Genomic DNA, 22615 nt, shown 5'->3' with positions numbered 1-22615 from the left:
ACAGCAAGAGGTGAAGACAGAAGTGACATTTAAAGCCTGTTCCTTAAAATGGTTTGTCACAAAAAAGGTTCAAAGTGAGGAGCCCTCGACAGTGAAGGGTAATATTAAAATCATCACACTGACACCCGTTCAAAAGGTGATCTTCAGAAGGTCTGTCCAATAAAAAAGTAAGTGAGTGACACCCTAAGAACTACGAGGGGTCACTTTAAACAACACTTGGCACTAAGCTAATTTACTCCAATACTTCTCTTATAGCTTTCAATCACTGTCTGAATAATTGTATTACAAGGACAGCACAGCCTTGACAGAACCTGAGCTCACATCTGTTCCAAAGACATTTCACAGCCAGGAAGCATAAAGTGGAGAAACAATCGTTCAACATTTATCTTCTGAAGAGTCCTTGAGTAAACTTTTAGCTCTAGTCCACACTCTGTGCAGGAGTGGCGGGCAGTTGGAGGGGAGAGGCCTATAGGGAGGGGAACGTTCTCACTCTATTAAAAAAAAACATTGAGGAGAAGCGCTGGAAATAAGCTTTGGCCAAATGAGGGCTGGGGAGAGCATTGGGAGTGCGGGATTAATAAAGCAAATTTTCTTCACTTTGGTCAGCACGGTGAATAATCGGCTCATTATTTCCTCTCCACTGTGTCGTTTTGGACATCTGTATTCACCTCCTCTGCAGAAAATGTCATTATTCTCATTGTACAGATCTTTGCTCGGTTATACCAATCGACTATAAACATATGACAAAAGAGATACTATTAACATTATAGAAGTTCATGTAGTGATCAGTATCTGACTATTATAAATCAAAGTTTATAGTTTAAAGTATGTATGTCTAAAGTTCTCTATACAATATTCTGATTCTGTAGCGCCTTTGTAAACAAATGTAGTCGTCTCGTTTGTGATAAGAAGTGTTGTTACACTCATATAATGTCATTTATTTGAGGGTGCGCTGAATGTGTTCTAATGAAGTCAAGGCTGCGGTACCGTGGAGCCGTCAGTCAAGAATCCAGATTTATCAGCTCAGGGACAAGTAGTTAAGTGATAAAGCTGACAGAGCGTAGAGGTCTATCTGTCTGAGTTTGAGACACATTGATATTTGTTGAAGGCCGGTCCCAGCTGAGCTTTGGCACCTTAAACACACCTCACTTTATCAAACGACCCTGTCATCACCTGGGGATCACAGGGGGCGGTCCTCCTGCTCCGTAGAGGTCAGCCTGCTGCGGGCACGTGGAGCGAATCACAAATGAGTGACACCTCTATGTCTTTGTCTTTAACAGTCAGGGATGCTGTTGTAGATAGTCATGATCAAAATGAGAGAAAGATGTGGAAAGGTGGTTTGAAGTGACAAGTTTGATAGCTTGATGATGCATTAGTAAAAAGTACAGGTGGCTTAGCGAATAAAGAAAAATAGAGCCGCAAACCAATTCTAAAGTAAAACGTTAACCATGTTTTAGGCCAGTGTAGGGTAGCAACAACTTCCTGTCTACATTTTAAAGCAATACTACGTAACTTGTTTACCTTAATAAATCCTTTTCATAGTCCCTCTGGGGGTAATCCAAGTGTTGATGTGATGATTGGGGGGGTCTTTCATCCCCCCCGGTGTTTCTGGCTAGAAAACCACCCTTGCAGCTGTTCCTGCTCCGACCCGGAGGCGCAATACACACTAATGGAATCACAAAGAAGAAGCTAACAGGCTAATGGGCAAAGCTAATTGTGGGCTAGCAAACAGTATTTACAGCCAATTTTCAGTGAAAAAATTATCTCTATTGGATGTACAACATCCCTCTCTCCTTTTGTCTTTTCTATCAGCTTAGTATTTACTCTCACGGACAAACGCAACATGCTATGACATCTGCAGTGGCGCTTATGGCCTCTAGGGGCATGAGTTACTTAGTTCTGCTTTAACACAAATTCAAAGAAACAAGATAAAAGACAAAAAATAGATGAAAACTTAAAGGGACTGTACAGAGTTTAAAAATGTATTTTCCAGCTATGTCCTAATGTGTAGAATGAGCCCAGACCTATCCACCACAACTACCTCTAAAATCCTGCACTGTCACTCAAAAAGGTTTTACTTCGGATCCAAATTGCCGTCATGCATGAGCTTAATATAGAAGATGTTACAGATGTTACACGTATAGCCTGAGGTGGCAGTAGTGAGTATGGCCAACTTGCATCTAGCCCCTTTAAATAGGCATGAAATGTGTCAGAAAAAATGTAACCAGAGTCAAATTAATGTTGGCCTTTAGCTTTAAGGCGAAAACATCTACATTTATAAACACAGACGTCTCCTCCTGTGAACTATTTAAATCTTGTGCACAGGGCTTGACAAGTCATGCTGGTCATATTAATTTTAATAGAGTGTCCACTCTTTAAACCTCACTCTCTTCTCCCACACCACAAGTCTCCTGTAGATTTTGAATAATCTCTGCTTGTGTTTAGGTTGTCTGTGGACTGTCACGTGTACTGTGTCTCCTCCTGCGCTCACGTTTGAACCAATGTCACAGCGCGCAGACTTTCTCGTCTCTTTTTCTCAGGAGAAACGTTTTCATTCCTGACTAAATACAGTAGTTTGATGTGCAGTGTGAGCACAAAAAGCATAGGCTATAAACCGATGAGGAAAAGAGAGTGGAGGGAAGAAGAGGAGGTGGCTTTCAATAAAATGTCAGCTTTTTCGGCTTTTCTAATGCTTATTCAACAATAGCCTAATTTGTGAGAAAAGCCCTCATTTACATTATATACATCACAAATTCAAGTCTTATTTGGGTCGCTGTTTGTCAGTTTTGGGCGATAGTGAATCCCAATGCTGTACCAGTTGAGAACCAGTGTTTTAGACCATAGTGAAGTTGGTTTTACGTTGGACGGTGGATATTCACTTCCAACAGCGCCGGTCTGGTGAAAGCTACAGCATGATACACAGACTAAAACTCTGCAGGCTGCACATAAATTATTCTCTGTGGCAATGGTTAAGTCCTGGTCATGTAAATAATAACCAACATTATGGACGGCACTCATTAATAAACGTACTATTAAACATACGGTCTGTTTAGGGACATAAGCCAAATGAAGAAATAGTTTGATCGTTTTTACCCAGAGTGGATCCTTTTGGAATTCACAGCGAGCAAATGCCATGATGAAGTTACACTCTTACAAGCTACTACTATTTGTTACTGCATACATAAAATCTACTTCTGGGGGCTGAAGGTGTTTAACAAAACCTCAGAGCACTAAAGCCGGCTGCATGTTAATTTAGACTGCAAACCTCCATCTGTTTGCTCCAACACTGCCACAAGGGATAATTAGATCAGGAGCAATGGCTTGGTGAATGTGAGTGCAATAGAAATGCCCTGGTCATAAGAGTGTAGCACACAGTGAACTGCAGGACCAAGCTGAGGCAAACTTTTGGATGCAACAAAGGCTCTGTATGTGAAGCGCGATTTAATGACACAGTTAATGGGGTGGAAGATATAGAGCAGAAAGCAGCACGCACCTGCGGGACTGTCAGTGCCAGAGGAGTTGGAAGAGGTTCTCTCTGAAGCTTCATTTCATTTTCAAGGTATTTCAGGTCAGGGCTCTGCAGATGTTCAAATCTACTGGCAGGAGGGAAAGAAATGAAAGATAAATTAGTCACTTAACTAAATACAGAACAGTAATAATGGTTGCTAAAAATGCACAATGTCGTTCACCATCAGTTTAACATAATGTGAGCTGTCTCTTGAGCGTGCACGTTTATGTGCAATCACGCAGCAATATACATGTATAAAAACCTTTGGCTCAAATCCAATTTAAACAATCTACCAGTTCATCACAGATTCATATCTGTCTGAAGTGTATTACATTGCGGCAATATAATCATGGGAGAAAGTAAGAAACAAATGTTTCTATTGGACAATGATGAAAAAAGTGAAAGTGAAGGTCATGGTTCTGGATTGGAAAGTTCTCAAGTAAAACTTAACCCGTCCATTTTCTGTAAGAATAGAGTTACATATATTCAGCATTTCTGCCAAGCCTGGACTCTAGAACATGAATATTTAAAAAGACCTTCCTTCACCACCGGCCGGTACAGTTTTCTGAGAGGGACATGTTTTAAAATATGCATAAGCTTGGGTTTTGAAATGTAATAAATTACATAACAAAGTACACATCTACTTATAATAAGTTTGAGAACAATGTACTATAAGTAGTAATTAAATATGTCAAACATACTGTAAATATTCAAAGTTAGTTCTTTTCTTTGGGTTGTTGTGACACTGGTATGTTCCAGCTCCAGTGTAAATTATAGGAAGCCGGGAGCAAGTTGGAGAGTGCCCTTTTAAGCAGAGTGCGATGTGCTGAATTGTTTTGGGGTATGATCCTGGACCCCTGCCAGCTTCAAAAGCGCTGATAGCTTTGCGGCCCAATCCACTGGCTCACAAATTACTACCTCATGAATCAATAGAGCTGCACACAGGGAGGAGCTGTTGTTTATCAGCTCTATGCTCCACTCAAACAGGTGACTTTCAGCTTTTTAGCTCCAGAAAACGCATTTCACACAAAGTCATAATGCATTGGCCATATATTTGATCATGGGGGCAATGGCAATAGCAGTACAGGTGTGTGTAAAATAAAGCCAAGCAACAAAAATAAAATATATATATAAAAACAGTAGTTGTACCTTTCTGAATCATGCATAATGAATGGAATTTACTAACTACTAGTTGTTAAGAAATTTATTTAATTTTAGTATCAGACTTAGTTCCATCTAATAAAGACTAAAAACTTTCTGAATTAATTCCAGGTTCAAATCTCCCTCCCTGCTCCCCATCAATCACCTTCACTTGTCCTGCTATCCGCGATGTAAACATGAGCACCACCATGGCCGCACTAATGATACTATGACCTCATGCAGGTACAGCTCATCATACTAGATGTTCTTGACAGCCCCGTAGCCTACAGTAGCATGGTGTAGAGAGCAGCAGGTGCGTGTGTGTGTAGATCACTCGTTACACTGACATATCCCATTCTGCTGCCGTGAGCCCGCTGAGAGTCAGGCAGACAGGGTGCGCCTCTGTGTCAGGCTTATCAGGCCCACATGTCGGACAGGGTCAAATTAGTGCTCCATCACTGTCACACAACTCAAGAAAATTTGCCGGCATTCAAAGCAGCGCTAATGGGAAAGTTTTCTCTCTTTTTTTTTTTCTTCTCTTTTTTTTCAATCTCCTTATCAGCTTCATCAGTCTAATGTAGGGTTTAATTAAAAACATTACAGAGAGTAGCGGAGAGAGACCGACTTTATAGTCAACAGATGAGTTAAGTTTATATAAAAGGTGCTGAGGATGCAGAGAAAAGCGTCTTTATTGTCTTAATAGCGTTTTAAATCGAGGAATGACTGGCTGAAGGCAGTTATGGGAAGGATTTGAGGGCTATATTCACAAACATGTCAGATGTGTTGAGACAGCTGACCTACACTGCAACACCTACAGATTCCTCAACTCTCACAGTCAGTATGGAGATATGCTATTGGATTAGAGCACGCAAACGAAATGACATGGATGTGTGCATGTCAAAAGTCTAATGTTTCTAATGTTGCGTCAACTAATTGTATGTTTAATGTAGGTCAAAGGCTTTTCTAATCATCACTAATATCAACAAAACAGAGACATACATGCCATCCAATAGAGTTGATTTTTTTTTTTTTTTGTCGTGTACACTGCAGAACAGCTATTCTAATTCCTTTGCTTATGAGACAGTTCTGTTTTTACTTGGGAATGGTGATATTTGCACCTTTTATTTGAGATGCACGTATTTACAGCTTATTCAGTTGTGAGTCTACAGGCGAATTGCTCAAGTCGTTTCCACAATAAATAACAACAGTGGTTTTTGGTTGTTGTTGTATTTGCCTGATGAAGGTCTCAGATCCGAAACGTTGACCAAATCCTAAACTATTTTTGCAAGGTCGGTACGGTAGTGTGCGGGAACTATTTTTTACTCATGGTTGTTGAACACATTGTATCTCAATGCACAGTAAAATACTCATCACATACAGTTGAAATATTGAAAATATGCTTCTCTACTTTCTTTTTTTCCCCTATTACAGGAAGATTTCACAGCGTAGACGGTCCTTTGATTTTTTTTATAATCAAATATTCTTCTTGATATGCAGACTCCCTGGTATGCCGTGCCAACAATGGCTATTCTTTCTTTAATGACTGGGGGTGCACACGCTTTCCTGGAGCATTCAAAGAACAATATGAAGTTTTAATAAACACACTACAATTGCTCCAAAACATTCTCTTTGACACGACTCTTTTCAGCATAAATTTGAATCCGAATTATAATCCACATGCAGCCAGTCGTCTCTCAGTCTCTCAGTAAGGCTGTTGCCCACTGCCCATACATGGCAGACCACTGTACTGTCCTCAGAGTCGTGGTGAGTGTGCCAAATGTCTCTCCTTGCTCTTCGCCCCATTTTACCTTGTCCAGCCTAATAAAGCCTAAAGGACAAAATTCCTTCAAAAGAGTTATCCACCACAAATCCCAAAAGAATGAATATGTGTGAAGTCAACCCACCACATTATAGTTAAAACTAAACTTCACCAAGGTTTGTCAATGCAGTCTACAAACAATTTCTAATTGGAATCAGGGTCACTTACTTACATTTACCCCCTCTTAATGTTATGTTGTATGAAAATGATCAATTTGTTATGATGATACTGAATACAAAAATACAGAAAGAAATTGGACTGGTTTGGAAAATGCTCTTTTTTAATAACTTTTTTCCGAGACCTCACCCAATAATGAAAAAAAAAACTATGAACCCACAACATGCAAGACTCTGAAAATCATGATTAAAGAAAGTTGAGAAAGCGCCGCTCTTTCAATAATAAAATATCCCCCAAACTATTTTAACATTCAGCAATGTACCTTCAGAAATCATCCAAAGGGGATAATGAAAACACTTACTGCCTTTAGCAATAAAACATGACTGGCACTTGAAGTTTTAGTGAACTAGTTTACTGGTTGCTCCTTAATGAGTTTGCTCTTTGGAGTAATGCTCGGGTCATTAAGGGAAAATGCATTGTTTTGCTTTTGTAGCGCCATGTAATGAGTGTCTAATAGTTACGCTAAAAGTTTTACGAGCAATCTACAAAGTGCGGTTAAATTGCACTTCAAGGAATAGGCCACCATTATTCCATACTGAGATATGTTCTTACCTGAGCGAGTTGGGTCGATGCATACCTGTCTGGTCTTTGTGCGTGCGCTCAGTCACGTAAAAAGACCAACTTCGGAGCACTTCAACCTCCGCGCAGTAAAGTGAAGATATTAGTGCGCGGACGTCAAAGTGCTCCTAAGGTGTTATTACGGCGTACAATGTAGTACCCCTTTTTATTCGCTTAGAAAATCGATTTTGTGTAACTATCCTTGGACCGTGTAACTACTCACGTAACCATATTTACACACACAACATCTTTGGTCTTTTTACATGACTGAGCACACGCACAAAAAACAGACAGGTACGCATCAACTCTAAGCTCAGGTAAGAACATATCTCAGTATGAAAAATGGTGGCCTGTTCCTTTAGAGCAGTACCAAGTAACTCATGCCCCTAGGGCATAAGCGCCACTGCAGGTGTCGTAGCATGTTACGTTTTTTACTCATTAATTGTCCGTGAGAGTAAACACTAGGCTGACAGGAAATACAAAGGGAGAGAGGGATATTGTACATCCAGTTACACAATGCAGATATTTTTTTTCACTCAATCTTGGCTGTAAATACTGTTTAAGTGGTACAGTTAGCTTTATCCGTTAGCCTGTTAGCTTCTTCTTCGTGATTCCATTAGTGTGTATTGGGGCCTCTGGGTCAGAGCAGGGAAGAGTGCAAGTGGGGGGAGATGAAAGACCCCCAATCGTCCCATTAACACTTGTATTACCCCCAGAGGGACTACAAAAAGGATTTCTTAAAGGGGCTGGAAGCAAGTTCGCCATTTTATACTCACTACTGCCACCTCAGGCCATATGTGTAACTGCACCTTCTATATTAAGCTCGTGCATGACGGCAATTCGGGCCGAAGTGACACATTTTTGAGTGACCGTACAGGATTTAGAGGCAGTTGTGGTGAACAGGTCTGAGCTCATTCTACACATTAGGACATGGCTGGAACATGTAGGGGGAGGAAAATACTTAATTTTAACATTTTTAAACTCCTTATAGTCCCTTTAAGGTAAACAAGTTACTTAGTACTGCTCTAACAGAATTGGGAAAAGAGAACTTCGCCATTACTTACAGGTGTCAATGTATGTCATGTAGATTAAACAGCAGACGTTTTATAGACTATTACACAGTAACGGTCTGTAAAACGGAAATAACCAAAGCACAATAGCGTTTGTTAATGGCAAATTTGCTCCCTGTCGAGAGTTTCCTTCCCATTAGTAATAATAATTCAATCTATTTCTTGCAGATATGTGTGACAGCGCCATGGTTGCCAGCCTGCCCCCATCATCCTTCAGAAGCTCCTCACAATTGTCCAGCAGTCACGGTCCTGGCTTTGCAAAACTGAACCGGAGAGATGGTAAGATCACTATACAAAATACTTTGATTTACTCATGAAAATGGCACAATCTTAATAGAGGTTACATGCTATTTACTTTCCCATATCCAGTCAGATCTGGATGATTTTAGACTAATGGCACTTGACACGCTAACAGTTGATGGGCTGTTAGGGTTATGTTTCTCTTGAAAAAGGCCTGTGAACTGTCAGCTTCACTACTCTCTGATGTCTCTACCATCAAATACACCATTTACTCCATTGCTGTGTATTCACATTCAACATTTAGCAGTTTAACATCAATAAATGATCGCCACATTCTTGTCTCTCTGTCTTCCTCTTTTTTCTGTTGCCGCCGGCTGAGCAGCGAGGCTATAAAGAGGAAGCTCCCCCCTGTTTTACTCTGATGCAGTGTGGGTCACCTCATGATTCACTTCACTGCAGGAAACATAGCGCACAACTTCAAAGTCAACACATACAGGACACGGATATATGGGATCAGTGACACACAGTGGAGCATTGAGACTTCATGTGTTACACAAAGGCAATAGACATAACTATTATCAATCCCCCATACATTTAAAATACATAACAGGATGAGGGTGAGTGTGTCAGTGGGTCCAATCCAATAAAAATGAGGAGGTCTTCTCGGACAGAGGCAGCATGAAATGGGAAGATAGAAGAGAAAAGCCAAGCTCGTATCATGGCACGATGATCAATATGAAAGTACTTTATGCGATGTGTCTTCCTGACCAAAAAAAAGTGGCCACTTGGATTTAGATTGAACTGTTCTGATCTGGGGTTGCTGCAGTTGGTCCGGTCTAGGTTCAGCAACACCATTGAGTTAGATGGAGCAACGTCATGAACAATAAGACTCGGCGAAAGTAGAGCAGCGCTCCATTCACTGCATTACCAAAAGACTCCAATCTGAGGCTTGGTAGTTTTCACATTTAACACATGATACAACAAAAAATAAAAAAGATAAATGGTACTCCGGGAAACTATCAATCAGCATTTAGCCATCAAACATCGCAAATTATGAACGATACAGATGTTTTCAGCTGTTGTCAACGTGTCGACCTCAATTAGGTGATGTCACAGCCTATTATAAATCATGAATTAAATATTTAATTATAAAAAATAGTAGAAAAGCCCCTTGATTCAGTTTCAGCTCATCGTGGTGACACACATCCATTGGCCACTAAACATATTATAACAATGTTAATGATAGAGAAACTTCAGAAGTGAAATAGATGTCATGAAACCGTCATTCTTCCATGGAATCAATTACATTTCCACAGTGTTACATACGCAAGCAAACAGGAAGCGGAGTAAACCAATCAGCGAAGAGCGGGCATCTGCTGCTGATGGGGTGTTATCAGCGGTTCTGCGTTAATATTCGCACAGGATTACGAATCACTAAACTCACCTACTGTCAATGTATTTTTTGTCATTTACCGCCGATTGGAAAAAAGATCTTTCTCTCTCCCGTGCGCCGTTTGTAGATTATTATTGAGGGGGCGGCCCGTGACCGCAAAAAAGCAAATCTGATTGCGCGGGCTCGTTTGAGTTTTCTGATGCTGCCAACGAGGGCATGGGTTCCAGACTGATATCCCTCTGTATATAAAATATAGAGGGGTATCATTCTGGTCTCACCAGGCTATGGCTTCACCATTCCATACCACATGGAGAGAGAAGGCTCATTAAACAGGCCCGTAAGTGCGCATTTGTAGTAACGCGCTCAGATAACTAACGGCGTTCATGCAATTTTTATGGTGCAACCTGCCACACAACACCCTCTCGGCATGTTTGCTGCATAAGAACCGATCGGACAGCTTCACCGACGCTAGTATGGCGGGCTTTGTTGCTCAGGGGCTGCGTCACAAATACCTGGATTCCCGTCTAACTCAACGTGCCCAAAGAATGAGGTCAGCTGACTATACCTGAACATCCTGAATGACCATTTCTTCATCAATGATGGCACAGGCATATTCCAAGATGACAATGCCAGGATTTATTGGGCTCACATTGTGGAAGAGTGATTCAAAGTCCATGAGACAGTTTCACACATGGATTGGCCACCACGGAGTCCAGATCTCATTGAGAATCTTTGTGATGTGCTGAAGAAGGCTTTGCGCTGTGGTCACACTCTCCTATGATCAATAGAAGATTCTGGTTTGACATTGCTGAAGCTTATTGAAACAATGCCACATTGAAGGTGTGCTGTAATCCAAGCTAAAGACAGTGCAACCAAATATTAGAGCGTGTGACTTTTTTGTGGCGATTCTTTGTTGGTCAGTGTTCATTTATATTAAAGGATAGCCTATCTGTTGCCCATCACTTATGCGTCAAAACTGTCCTTTTCTACAGTGGTGGCAGTAAAGAGGAAGAAAAATACGGTGGAATTTAAACATAGGAGGCACAAAGCAAGTATTTTCTCAATCGGTTCTACACTGAGGCTACTCCGTCTTTCTGCATGGCTAGTGTGTGGCGTCAAGGCCCACCAGGCTTTAAAAAAATTCACACATTAAAATTATTAAGCTTTACATGTGATAATTGATTGCGTTTAGACATTATAATGACAGATGGATTTCAAACATACAGACAAGTGAGAGACCAGCTTACTTGGTTCTTTGAGTAGTTTGGTGGTGGTCTCTCGAGGCAGGATTACTGCGCCACAACGTGCTGGAGATTATTGATAAGGACGCAGCAGAAAAACAGGTGAGCAAAAGAACAGAAGCTCTTCTCTGGAGCTAAAAATCAGTATGACAAAATAGGCTAATGATATACTGTCGTGTACATAATGTCCTAAAATATATATATATATATAGCACTAACTATAGCTGCTTGTGCTGCACGCAATCTGTGTCAGAGGAAGTTGCGTCCTCCCGCACGTAAGTTGTTACATAGCTCTTTATTTAAAAAAAATACAAATAAAATATTTTCAACTCATCGATGCATCAAAGGAGGAGATTTTACTATAAGCAAATCATCTTTGACCAGACCTACAGCCTACAACAACACCGTAGGCTGCTTGACACTTGACAGTAATTTGCTTCACTGTGCTCCACTCTCTTTCCAACTTGCAAGTGTCCTTTATGTTTTGCGCACACTGAAACTGTTGCTAATAATTTCTCCAAGCGCCGAGGCGTGATGAAGAAGAAGATTAATGTTTGTATTTGCTTTTAGAGTGAACACTCGACAGGCTTTAGATTACATTTCTGTTTAAAAGCCATGGGGCTGGGCTGAGTTGTTGCTGCACATTGTGATGTCCAGACAGTGAGTGGAGCCTAGTATTGTAGGGATTCCTGCCACCCCCAAAATGACCACACACAAACAATCCGGGCTCCCACTGCATGTATGTAATTGCCGTATTATAACATTTCAAAGGTATTCTTTAAAGTAGCTAGTTTTGATTTTCCTCCTCAATTCACAGATATCATATTTTTAATTAAAGATACAATGTCAGATTTTTTTTTATACAGTCTTCAAATTATGTCTGGTGTTTAGAAAGTACAGTAGTAGTTGGTGTTGTTGACCAGCCAGTTTATACAGAAAGTGCTTGTGCAGAGAGTGGTTCTGAGCGCTCTCATCTCCAGCAGAATGACTCTTGAGTGAACAGGTGCTGCTGTGTGTAGGAGAAAGATAGAGAACACGATATAAGACACTGTGACAAGCTGAAGCTGGCTGGAAAACAGTCGTTTTGGGGCAGGAAGATCCATAATGTGTTTATTTGGAAATAGAGGGATGCGTGAAAGGGATTTTATTTACTTGGGAATCTGCAGGAAGCACTGCGAGCAGGTTGACAAGTGCTCACTGTGTGCTTGATGGCTCAACTGTGAGACACAAGTACACACATATTCATTTGATTCAGTTGTTGCAGCATGTTTTACCAAAGTCGAACATCGCTAAAAGGAGCACTAGTGGTATCCCTGTAGATTAGACATACCTGAATATAAAAACACCACTTATGTGAATGACATGAAACCAAATGGAACACAATGACTAAGAATTAGGTGGTGGCTTAAGGCAGTGGTTCCATCTGTTTTACAAAGGCGTGTGAATAAATTAGGAGGTCCTGCTTGTTTATGTCTCTTCTCGATACTGCTAACGCTCCTCATACTCTGTTGTCATTCTCTGAGGGCCAGCCTCATTCCAAGTTAATTTACCAGCAAAATGAGCCGAGACTCAGAGATGCAACCCATGGCTTTGTTTGACAAAAAAGAAAAAAAAAAGAAATTCAAGGCAGGACTTAAAGCTATATTTTTTATATCTTCAGAACAATACGCTGGCATTAATAGCCCACTATAAAAAGAGGAAATTACGGATTCTAATCTTAAGTCCAAAAGTAATTACCCGGTGCAGGAGAGAATAGACACAGAATAGCTTCTTTGTATTTTTGTGTTTTCCTCAGCCTGCCGTCCTCACTATAGCTCACAAAGCCTTGCCACCAGACTACTTTTTCAGATATTTACAGCTCGAAGTGAACCATCAACAACACAGTGCTATTTTACCTCGGCCTCCCTCACCAGCGTAAATCCTCCAAGATCATCCATCAACAGACAAAAGAGTGCAGTTTGACACATGTTGGAACAATACATCTTTAGCTGCAGCACTGTATAAAGCCGTCACACTCCAAGACTCAATATTTATCACATTATTACCAATATGAAAATGAAAATACTGGAATATTACACATATTAGTAAACATATGAAATGTGTAAATATGTCAGATTTTAGCCATAGGTTAATTTCCATCTGTTGTTCCTAGACGGGCAAAAATTTCACAATGAACATTTAATAGTAACATCGAGGTCATAAAACAATACAGAATGACTACAGGGCAAGGAACAATGGGACCACAAAATAAAATAACATCACAAGCAACTACAGTGACAAGAGATCGGACGGGTCAGGGGAGGACAGAGGAGGGGTAGGCAGACACAGAGAACGAAAGTGTTTCACTTCCACAGACTCAGGGGAAGTCAGTACATGGAGGGCATACACAACACAGAATCACACAAACACTTTACATTTTGTCAATAATCATATTTATTGAAATTTATGAATTACTACAAATGTCTTCAAATCGAATTTAATTAATATCAGTTATATTCCACTCCATTTAAAACGATAACTTATATAAAGTGCGGTGGTGCATTGCACATGGCCCTAAGGTGCATTTTGTGTGTTTAATTTAGTGGATGCACTTTATTGTCCACCTTCTGATGCACATTTCTGCAACAGCACAATATCACACTGTCATGATTCAGCACTTTTAACGTTTATGCTCATCCATGCACAATGACCTGCATCTATGGCCATGTTAATTATTCAACATGTTTTCATGGTATGGCTGCTGAGTCGTTCTAACTTCTCATGGCAGTGGGATTATGTGGCATCGGTTATGAAGTGGCCAGCTTTAATATTGCATAAAGCTCCTGGTGCTTGTCATGAATGCCTTTGACTCATATGAGGAGCATGAACAGTCCTTGAGCTACAGATTAAAACTTAGACTGTTCCAAATAAAACATCAAAAACTAAGGAGGATAAAGTATTTGTGCTTCTGGGCTTGCAAAGTTTGTCACGGAAAGACGCTCTTTCAGTTAACTTTTTTAAGTCTTTGCATTTCAGTCGATAACTTTCTATTCTGATCTTTACACCTCAGGAGCTGGAGGCTGGTCCCCCCTGAGCTCAGACCGGTACCAGTGGCTGGAAGTGGATCTGGGAGAGCGGACACAGATCACTGCGGTGGCCACACAGGGCCGCTACGGCAGCTCTGATTGGCTGACGGCTTACCTGCTGATGTTCAGTGACACTGGACACAACTGGAGGCAATATCGACAAGAGGACAGCATTGGGGTGAGTGCACCAGAGCATCATGCGATGGGAATAAAACAAAAAGCATGTCAGAGCCCCATGCCTATGGCCGTGGTTACAATAATAATAATGTAATAATTTATATGACAGTGGTTGCAATAGCCTTTATGGTATGACAATATGAAAAATGCTTATGCCACATGATTAACATTCAGAGCTACATTAGAATCGAATAATAATGCTGGTTCCAGATAGATTATTTAAGAGGTTTTGCTGCTTTCCGCTTTAAATAATTGTGGAAGATAAAGTTGCAAATATTGCATTTGCATAAATTGTGCAGCTCAGAAGACTAAACTTTTTTTCATAAGTGGTGGGCCTGAACACAAAGTGTAAATGCAGAGCTCAGAGCATAAATTTGCATAATATTTTTCACCAGACATTTAGTGCTGCAGCACCATGCTGGACTTCAGTGGCCTCGTGTTGTAAACGTAATGAAGCTCTCCTTCTGATTAACAGTTAATTATTGTTCAATGATTTGGTTACTGACCTTACATACCGGTACTAATGACGTTTTTACAGGCTGATGAAAAGCAGACATTTAGCAGAGAATTTACATGGGTTCAATTGAAATTAGTATACAGTTACGCTGTTATGTGCTTTTAAGCATTAAGCTCAATAAAGCCGCATGTCAAAAAGACTGCAGCTACTTTTTAACAAACCCAGGAATTAGCATCTCATTTACTTACACAATTGCTTTTAAAGCATATTCTTCACCCGCCGGCTCTGTTGCACTCTGTGTTAAGTGCATTACGCTAAGAGTGTATGCGGAGGCAGTCAGACGTTACCTTGTAGACAGACAATTCTCCCTATTAAAGCGATGGCGTGTAGAACAGCCTCAATTTAAAGTTGATGAGAGGTAAGGCTCTCGCTGCGAGGGTAAAATGAATGTCAAGCTAAGATTCCTTCAGAGGGACTGGGGGAGTGCTGAAAAGGCTTTCGCGCTTGTGTTGATTTCACAGTCGCTATAAATCGGGATAAATCTGCTGCGCGTCTCCTTCGTCTCTCCAAAGCTCCGTATTAGTCAGCCTGGTTTATTAAGGCTTTCGGGGAACAAAGTCATCGGCTGAACTGCTTCATCAGTCACTATTCCTTCAGGACCTTTCTCCTTTAAGCGCAGAGGCCAGAGTTGAGTGGAGCTGAGTAATGCTCTCTCATTCTCTGCTCCTCTTCGTGTCTGTCTTTGAACGGATGCCACTGAGGTGAGCTGCAGCAGATGGCGGAGGTGGAAGTGCTCTCCTAATTTAGAGAAAAGATTCATTTAGGCTTAATGGAAGCGCAACAAACATAAGCATCTGCAGTTTTCCAAGCTCACTAACAATATAGTGCAAATGTATTTTCAAAGTACAATTCACACAAACATTAAGGACAGAGAGTGTATTGCACTGCAGTGTTTTCAAGAAAATCACATGAAGGTCATGGGGAAGCAATTTCTGTGCAAGACAAAAATGTAATTCAACAAGTCAAACCATTTTTGTTTTCGCCTTAGTGATTGAGATTAAGTTGAAGATCATAAAAGAAAAAAAAAATCCGGCAGCCTTATTTGGCCTTCGGGCTTTTGAATGTAAGGCTATTAAAAAGTCCATTAGTCACATTTTCCTGCGATGTCTGTCACCTTCCCTTGGCCATCATCTGCATTTACTAAGGCTTTCTCTGGGAAACGCGGCTCCTGCTTCACCTCCAAAACCTTTGTCTCCCTTTCCGTATTTCCGTCCACTTTCTCTGTTAATTAAAAGCTCCCAAAGGAGGACTGTATCTTGGCTTGGCTATATATCAAACACATCGTCGCTGAAGGTGAGGCTGGGGTCTTCCCTCACCTGTTCAAAGACATGGACCTAAACTTCATGATTTGCAGTTTTTTTTCCCCTATATCTTTGCAATAACTTCTATATCAGTAGAAGACTTGCCTAGAAATGAATAGATTGACTTTATATTCAGCTGAGCATTGGAAAAACTCCTGCATGTGCTATAGGATTGAGGAGGTTAATAACTGTTATTCTCCATGGAGCAAGTGTTTACCAAAGCATCAAACATAAAAAAAAACGACAACTTGTGCTTTACAAATCTAATTTTCTACCTGATTGAGAAGGCATTCACCAGGAACGTGGCCTTATCTCCCCACCATTCCTTTCATTAAAAAGGAAAATCAAACGCATCAGTTCCCGCACATGCCTCTGGGACTGTGGCTCAACCTCAAAGAAAAGATGAAAAGGGAAACGTTCACTTATATAGAAGCAGATCTGACCAAAAGGGAGTTGATGAATTGAAGTAAAAGGTGGTCATTGTTATAACACATACATTTTTTTTTTTAGATGTTTTCAGGAAACAATAACGCTGACAGTGTGGTTCAGCACAAGCTCCAGCAGACAGTCATCGCTCGCTACCTACGCCTCATCCCAGTGGACTGGAACACCAACGGCCGGATCGGACTCAGGGTCGAGGCCTATGGATGTCCTTACAGTCAGTACTAGCCGGCATCTTACAGGAAATAAAATGTTTTTCAATGTTAAAAGGCGGTGTATGTAGCGCACACCCTTTATAACAGTTTATAACAATGAAAGTGGGTAATTGCTTTAACATGACATATCTCAAGCTCTTATGACTGACTGGGGACAGATTTTGTTGTGAGGATTCTTAAATGTTTTTTTTCGAAAAATGATTTTAGCCAAAGGATCTGGCAACCCAAAGTGTGGGGCTCACTATGTGTTAATTGGATATTCTGCTCAAGATCCAAAATAAATCATGTGAATTCGACCAAATACAAATGTGTTTGTTAAATACGTGTTCACATAAATGTTTTAATTATGACTAAATCAACATGAAAATTGTCATTAATAATCTAAATATTAGATGTGAACATGTTTTCTCAATATGGGGACAGCATACTGCAGGAAACACTATAAATATATGAGCACTATTTACAATGATGTTGTCTGTAGCTTCCTCCCCCAGAGTGTCGAGCTTCCTCCCACTGTCCAAGGGTTGACCTAAATAGCCTAAAGTGAAGGAATATAAAATTGAACAATTGGCACTATATGTAGTGACTGCCTTGCAGCAAATGGACTATTGTCCACGGTGCACATCGCCTCGGGACGACTGTAGCCTGATGGAATGAAGTGGCAGAAATAATTGAAACAGTTAACAGTAAGATAAAGCCATGTTGCTCGACCCCATAATGTACAACCTCCAATAATAGCTGTGTGATTGCTTGATGATTACTTATGACTTCATCGAAAGACATACTGGCTCAATGAAAACATAAAGTGCCCCGCTAAAAGGAAAGCAATGTAATGTCACAACAAAGAGACAATCATAACTATTGTGGATTTGAGCAGTGGGTGGTCTCACTATGGGGACTCTAATCGATACATTTCAGCTGACATTTCACATTTGACGCTTGAGTAGAGCAGCCTTTCAGTGATTGTCTTTGGTCTTCTGGTCATCGAGGCCAGTGCTTCCCTAACCTTTTTTGTCTTGCGCACCCTTTGAACCCTTCAGAGGTTATTCCGCATACCCCCTTCCTCGAGGATGCTGCAGATTATTTTAAAGAGAGCAATTAAAATTACTCCTAAATAGTAAAAAAACAAAACAATGCTGTCTGTTTAAGATAAAGGTAAAATTCAAACATTTTGCTGCAAAGTGTTGTTTAATAGCTTTTCCTTTTAAAATAATGCTATAATAGTAGTTGGTTTCATCTTTGTTTTTTTAAATACTTCCAAGTACCCCCTGATAATTCCTCAAGTACCCTCAAGGAAACACAGTAGGTATACAGGATATATAATCCAGATCGGTTGTGTTTTCTTTTTCAGATTTTGATGTGGTGAGCCTCACTGGGCAAAGCAGTCTTCTCTTCAGGCTGAGTCCAAAACCCACGATGGCCAAGCAGAGCATTTCCCTCAATTTTAAAACACTCAAGAACTCGGGGACATTACTCCACGCTGATGGACAAAGTGGGCACAGCGTCACCCTCGAATTAGAGAAAGGAAAGCTTGTTTTACGCCTGCAGACAGGTAAGACACACAACAACAAAAATATTAGCACATTTTGTACTATTCCAAAAAATACATATATATTTAAAGATGCACTATGCAACTTTTATTGATATTTGACCTTGTAGTGACCGAGTGGCTGTATGAGTGGTCAGCATGGTGCCTTTACTTTCAATCACAGTGGTCTCTAAGACGCTCCAGGATCAATTGTTTTGTAGATTTTCACCATTGACGGATCCTCTCTCCAGAAAACCTACAAAACAATTAATAATGGAGCATCCTAGAGACCCCTGTGATTGAAAGTAAAGGCGCCATGCTGACCACTCAAACTCGGCCACTACAAGGTCAAACATGCACTAATATCAACTTTTTTGTCTAGCGTTAAAAAATGGATAATGCACCTTTAATGTAATGTTAGCTGGGAAAATATTAGATTTTCCTTATAATCCTTGGAAGAAATCATGTAAAGGATGTTTGTAAACCAGTACTTGAGTCACTCAGTGATATTTCAACATTGAAAATACAAGCATGCAGTGTGTAGGCCTACTGTGAGACATAATGCCAGTTTAGGTGAAGATGTTTTCAGCACCTTTTATTCCTAAACCCATCACCAACTCGCAGCTTATAACTTTGCAAATGCTTATTATTATTATTGGTCCACTGACTTAACGCCTTTTGTGGTTCTTTGTTCCTTATGTAGGCTTTCTTCAGCAGCACTTAGCGCTTCGTACTTAGTTCCACTCTGTGTGCGCAGAGATGTCCAAATGGCCTTACAATATATTGGTTTATTAAATAGCACGCGCACTCCACAATATAATTCATTTTTATCTCCCCTAAATGCATTAAAATGTTAATTTAGACTTTTGCAGCTCACACACTGATGGCATGGCTTAGTATGGAGAATGTGTATTATAGCCGCTTCACTGCAGCTGACTCTGTTGCTCTCAGAGTTTGAGCCAGTTGAAGTGACAGAAATTGATTCATGCTTTTGAAATGACTTTGGCTGCATGTTCAAATGTCATAACTATAATCAGCATGCCCACTGTTTTATTTATGCGTCCCCTCCTGTCTCTGTAGTGCTCTCCGATAAACACTCCAGTGATGTCAACATAAATGTGAGATTTAAAAGCCTCTTGGTGAAGGCATTTTCATTCACCGATCAGGTAAAATTATGACCACTGGCTTGAGAGGTTAATAACACATTCATAATGTTACAAGAGTTTGCACATATGTGTTAGCCAAGACTTGCTAATCAACTGGGTCAGATTATTTACATATCAGATTTGGGGCCCTATTACTGTCATACAGGCAGGCATAATAAAGCAGTACTAAGTATTTTGTTTACCTTAAATCCTTTTTCATAGTCCCTCTGGGGGTAATACAAGTGTTAATGGGATGATTGGGAGGTCTTTCATCTCCCCCGGTGTCTCTGGCCAGAAAACCACACTTGCAGCTTTCCCTGCTCCGACACGGAGGCGCACTACACTCTAATAGAATCACAAAGAAGAGCTTCTTCCTGCTTGTACCTGCTATTTAGCACCTACCTTGATATTTGACCCCCTTAGATCCTCTTAGTGATTTTGACCATGATAAGCCTAACAATAAAGTATACTTTAATCTTTAGAATTTGAGAGCTGCTCTGTGGTATGTGTTGAACATTGATATGCCGCACATGGTGAATGAAGATCGACTCTTGTGGTCAGATTAGTCGGTCGAACTGCTGAAGATTGCTGGTTCTGGTATCAATGTGTCACCAGAGTTTGTGTTGCTGGTGATAAAGTCATGGCGTGTGGTTGTAAATTCTGGACTTGTATAAAAGTAGATGTCCCAGCTTCTTGGGTTGAGCATTTTTAGGTGTAATACTCCTGATATTGTTTGTGTATGATTTAGTGCTGCAGTGTCACCTTTCCCTTTTTATTTTGAGGTCTTCATGGTGATTTATAACAGTGTTGTTATTGTCTCCTCTGTTATCAGGGTGTAAATAAACAGATACATCCCCCGCTGGTGTCAGTGCGAGCCAGCTTTGTTTAATTTTACTGCTGTGTTTTATCAGCCGAGAGATATCTGACTGATCAACACAACTCAAAATGATCTTCCAAAACTCTGCTTCTTTATGCTAATTGCCCTTCACAATAAACAGCCATGAATACAAATGGCTGGTTGTTGTTGGAGTTTGAAAAGTGAAAATTGGTTTTGACTTATTTCGATGTGTTCTCTGGAAGAAGATGAACACAAATTGCAATGTTTGATTTTGTTGCGAAAAGGGTAATTTAGGAAGCGTTTGACGTGACACACCATAACATTTAAAGGGGCCATTTTGTTTGTTTATGATCCATCGCCATTATAGAAGCCCAAAGGAAACTGTTTAAACAATTACGTCAGCGCATCATCTGATAAGAGCTGTCAATAACTCCAAACTAAATTAGATCCGGAGTTGCAGCGAATGCCTTGTTTCCAAAGCAGACAACCACATGATTAGGTGATATGGCCTGTGGGAACTGCGCTGAATAATATAACGTTATCGGAAATAAGTGTTTAACATTTCAATATGTTTTTGCATCAGCCCGAATGACTAAATTATTAAAAAGGAGTCTAAAATTGCCCTGGCTTGCCTGTGTGGTGGAATGAAAAATACATTGTGTCATGTCGGGTGCTGGCTGGATATAATGAGTAAGTTTAATGTAGTCATGTGGATACAGAACAATACAGTCGTGAAAAAGGACATTATTAAGTGAAAATGCATGTTAGCTGAGTGGTTTGTGCTTGTACATGAGTTATCAGCCAGGACAATGTGGAGGCTTTCTGCGTGGGGTTTGCATGTTCTGTGGGTTGGTTGGTACTTGTAGAATGTGTAAGGTCTGGTGAAAAAAGATAGAAGAAATTCCTCTCTTCCGAAACACGTGCTTGGTCAATGTCGAGTTTTGCATGTGCAAACAAGAGTGAGCGACGGCTAGTGGGGAAGTAAAGTGTTGTAAGTGATTTGCCTGTGCACTGTGCTTGGGTCTGACTGTTTTTAATGCAGGCTACTAGTTACCATAGACATTTAAAAAATATATGTATCTGCAGAAATCAACAACAATCTGGATAACTAGGAAATGAGGCCCTATGTCAAAAACAAAATCCTGAAATATCCCTTTAAGGTGAATAATTGTCAGATTGTGATGAAATTACCATGATAACCTGCCTATTGAGGCAAAAAGTACCGATATAAACAGAAATTTTACTTAATTGGTCTTGATTAATGTTTGTACAAACTGCCAAGAGGAAGACAAGGTTGAAGCTGTAGTACCGACAAAATGGAACATCCAACCGCACAACAGCTATTCAGCAGGATTTACTGAGAAAATGTATCCAACACAATCTGTCATTCACAGTCAAAAACGCTGTCTAATGCCGGCATTGTTTTCACCGCCACATCTGCAGTGCACTGAAATTTCCCGGATGCTAGAAGAGCCCTATAACCCTCACAGTGACGGCACATGCTATTTTCAATCTATTGGTGTATAAAGTGCCTTCCCAGCTCGATTGTAATAATCTGAAAGGCTGAACCGAGCTCACACGGCTACTTAATATGCAACAAAACAAAAGGCTGTAGCCTAGTTCAGCACTCCCGATTACAGCTGTTTGACTTGATTCTGCCAGAGTTCTGACTCTACTCTAAAGGCGACATGGAAGCACTGCAAAGGTATATATGGTAATGATGTTTCAGCAGGTGCAGAGTGAAAGTATTTATAAGCTGCTGGGGAAGTTAGCAATAGATAGCTGTCAGCAATCAGGCGAATGTTTAGCCTTTTTATTTATTATGGGATCAAGATTATGACTGTTCCACAGAGATGGTGTTGCTTTACTGTATGACCCAATATGATAAATTAAGATGCTTTTAGATTGTGATTCCCCTGTCACACAAATATTTTTACAGTTCTGGCTCATTGACATTTGTCCCAACCTTCGGCCGCAACGTGACCTAACACATATTCCGGAAAGGAGGAATTAGAGAAAAGCAATTAAGATTTGCAGCCTGAACGATTTGAGGATACTTTTTACAACTTCTTCAAAAAAAGTTTTCATGCTTTAGTTGGCACTTTTTTGCAGCATATGGGCAAAAACTCTGTGGCCTAAGGCTTAAAGAAAAGTAAGTCAGAAATGCACTTATTCACAAAGTTTCTGAATGTACTGACTGGAAGCAAGAAAGACCAGTAACCATTAACACTTATTTAATATA

At 40.4% G+C, this 22615-nt stretch overlaps 2 protein-coding genes across 2 annotated transcripts in view; one reads left to right on the top strand and one right to left on the bottom strand.

Annotated features, from left to right (window-relative positions):
• wipf1b (WAS/WASL interacting protein family, member 1b) overlaps positions 1-22615 on the bottom strand; it is a 170815-nt gene that overhangs the window by 60368 nt on the left and 87832 nt on the right. The gene's annotated exons all lie outside the window — the stretch shown is intronic.
• The window catches only part of LOC306965747 (contactin-associated protein-like 4), a 55758-nt gene that overhangs the window by 3783 nt on the left and 29360 nt on the right, over positions 1-22615 (top strand). Inside the window, exons 2-5 of the mRNA XM_079560281.1 lie at positions 8441-8551; positions 14196-14389; positions 16717-16864; positions 18214-18414. Coding sequence (XP_079416407.1) covers positions 8441-8551; positions 14196-14389; positions 16717-16864; positions 18214-18414 — 654 coding nt within the window. The remainder of the gene's footprint in view (positions 1-8440; positions 8552-14195; positions 14390-16716; positions 16865-18213; positions 18415-22615) is intronic.

The sequence above is a fragment of the Gobius niger genome (genome assembly GCF_951799975.1).
Source record: "Gobius niger genome assembly, chromosome: 7".
Taxonomy (NCBI): Eukaryota; Metazoa; Chordata; class Actinopteri; order Gobiiformes; family Gobiidae; genus Gobius; species Gobius niger.
Note: the sequence above shows the minus strand (reverse complement) of the source record. Positions and strands in the feature narration are given on the sequence as shown.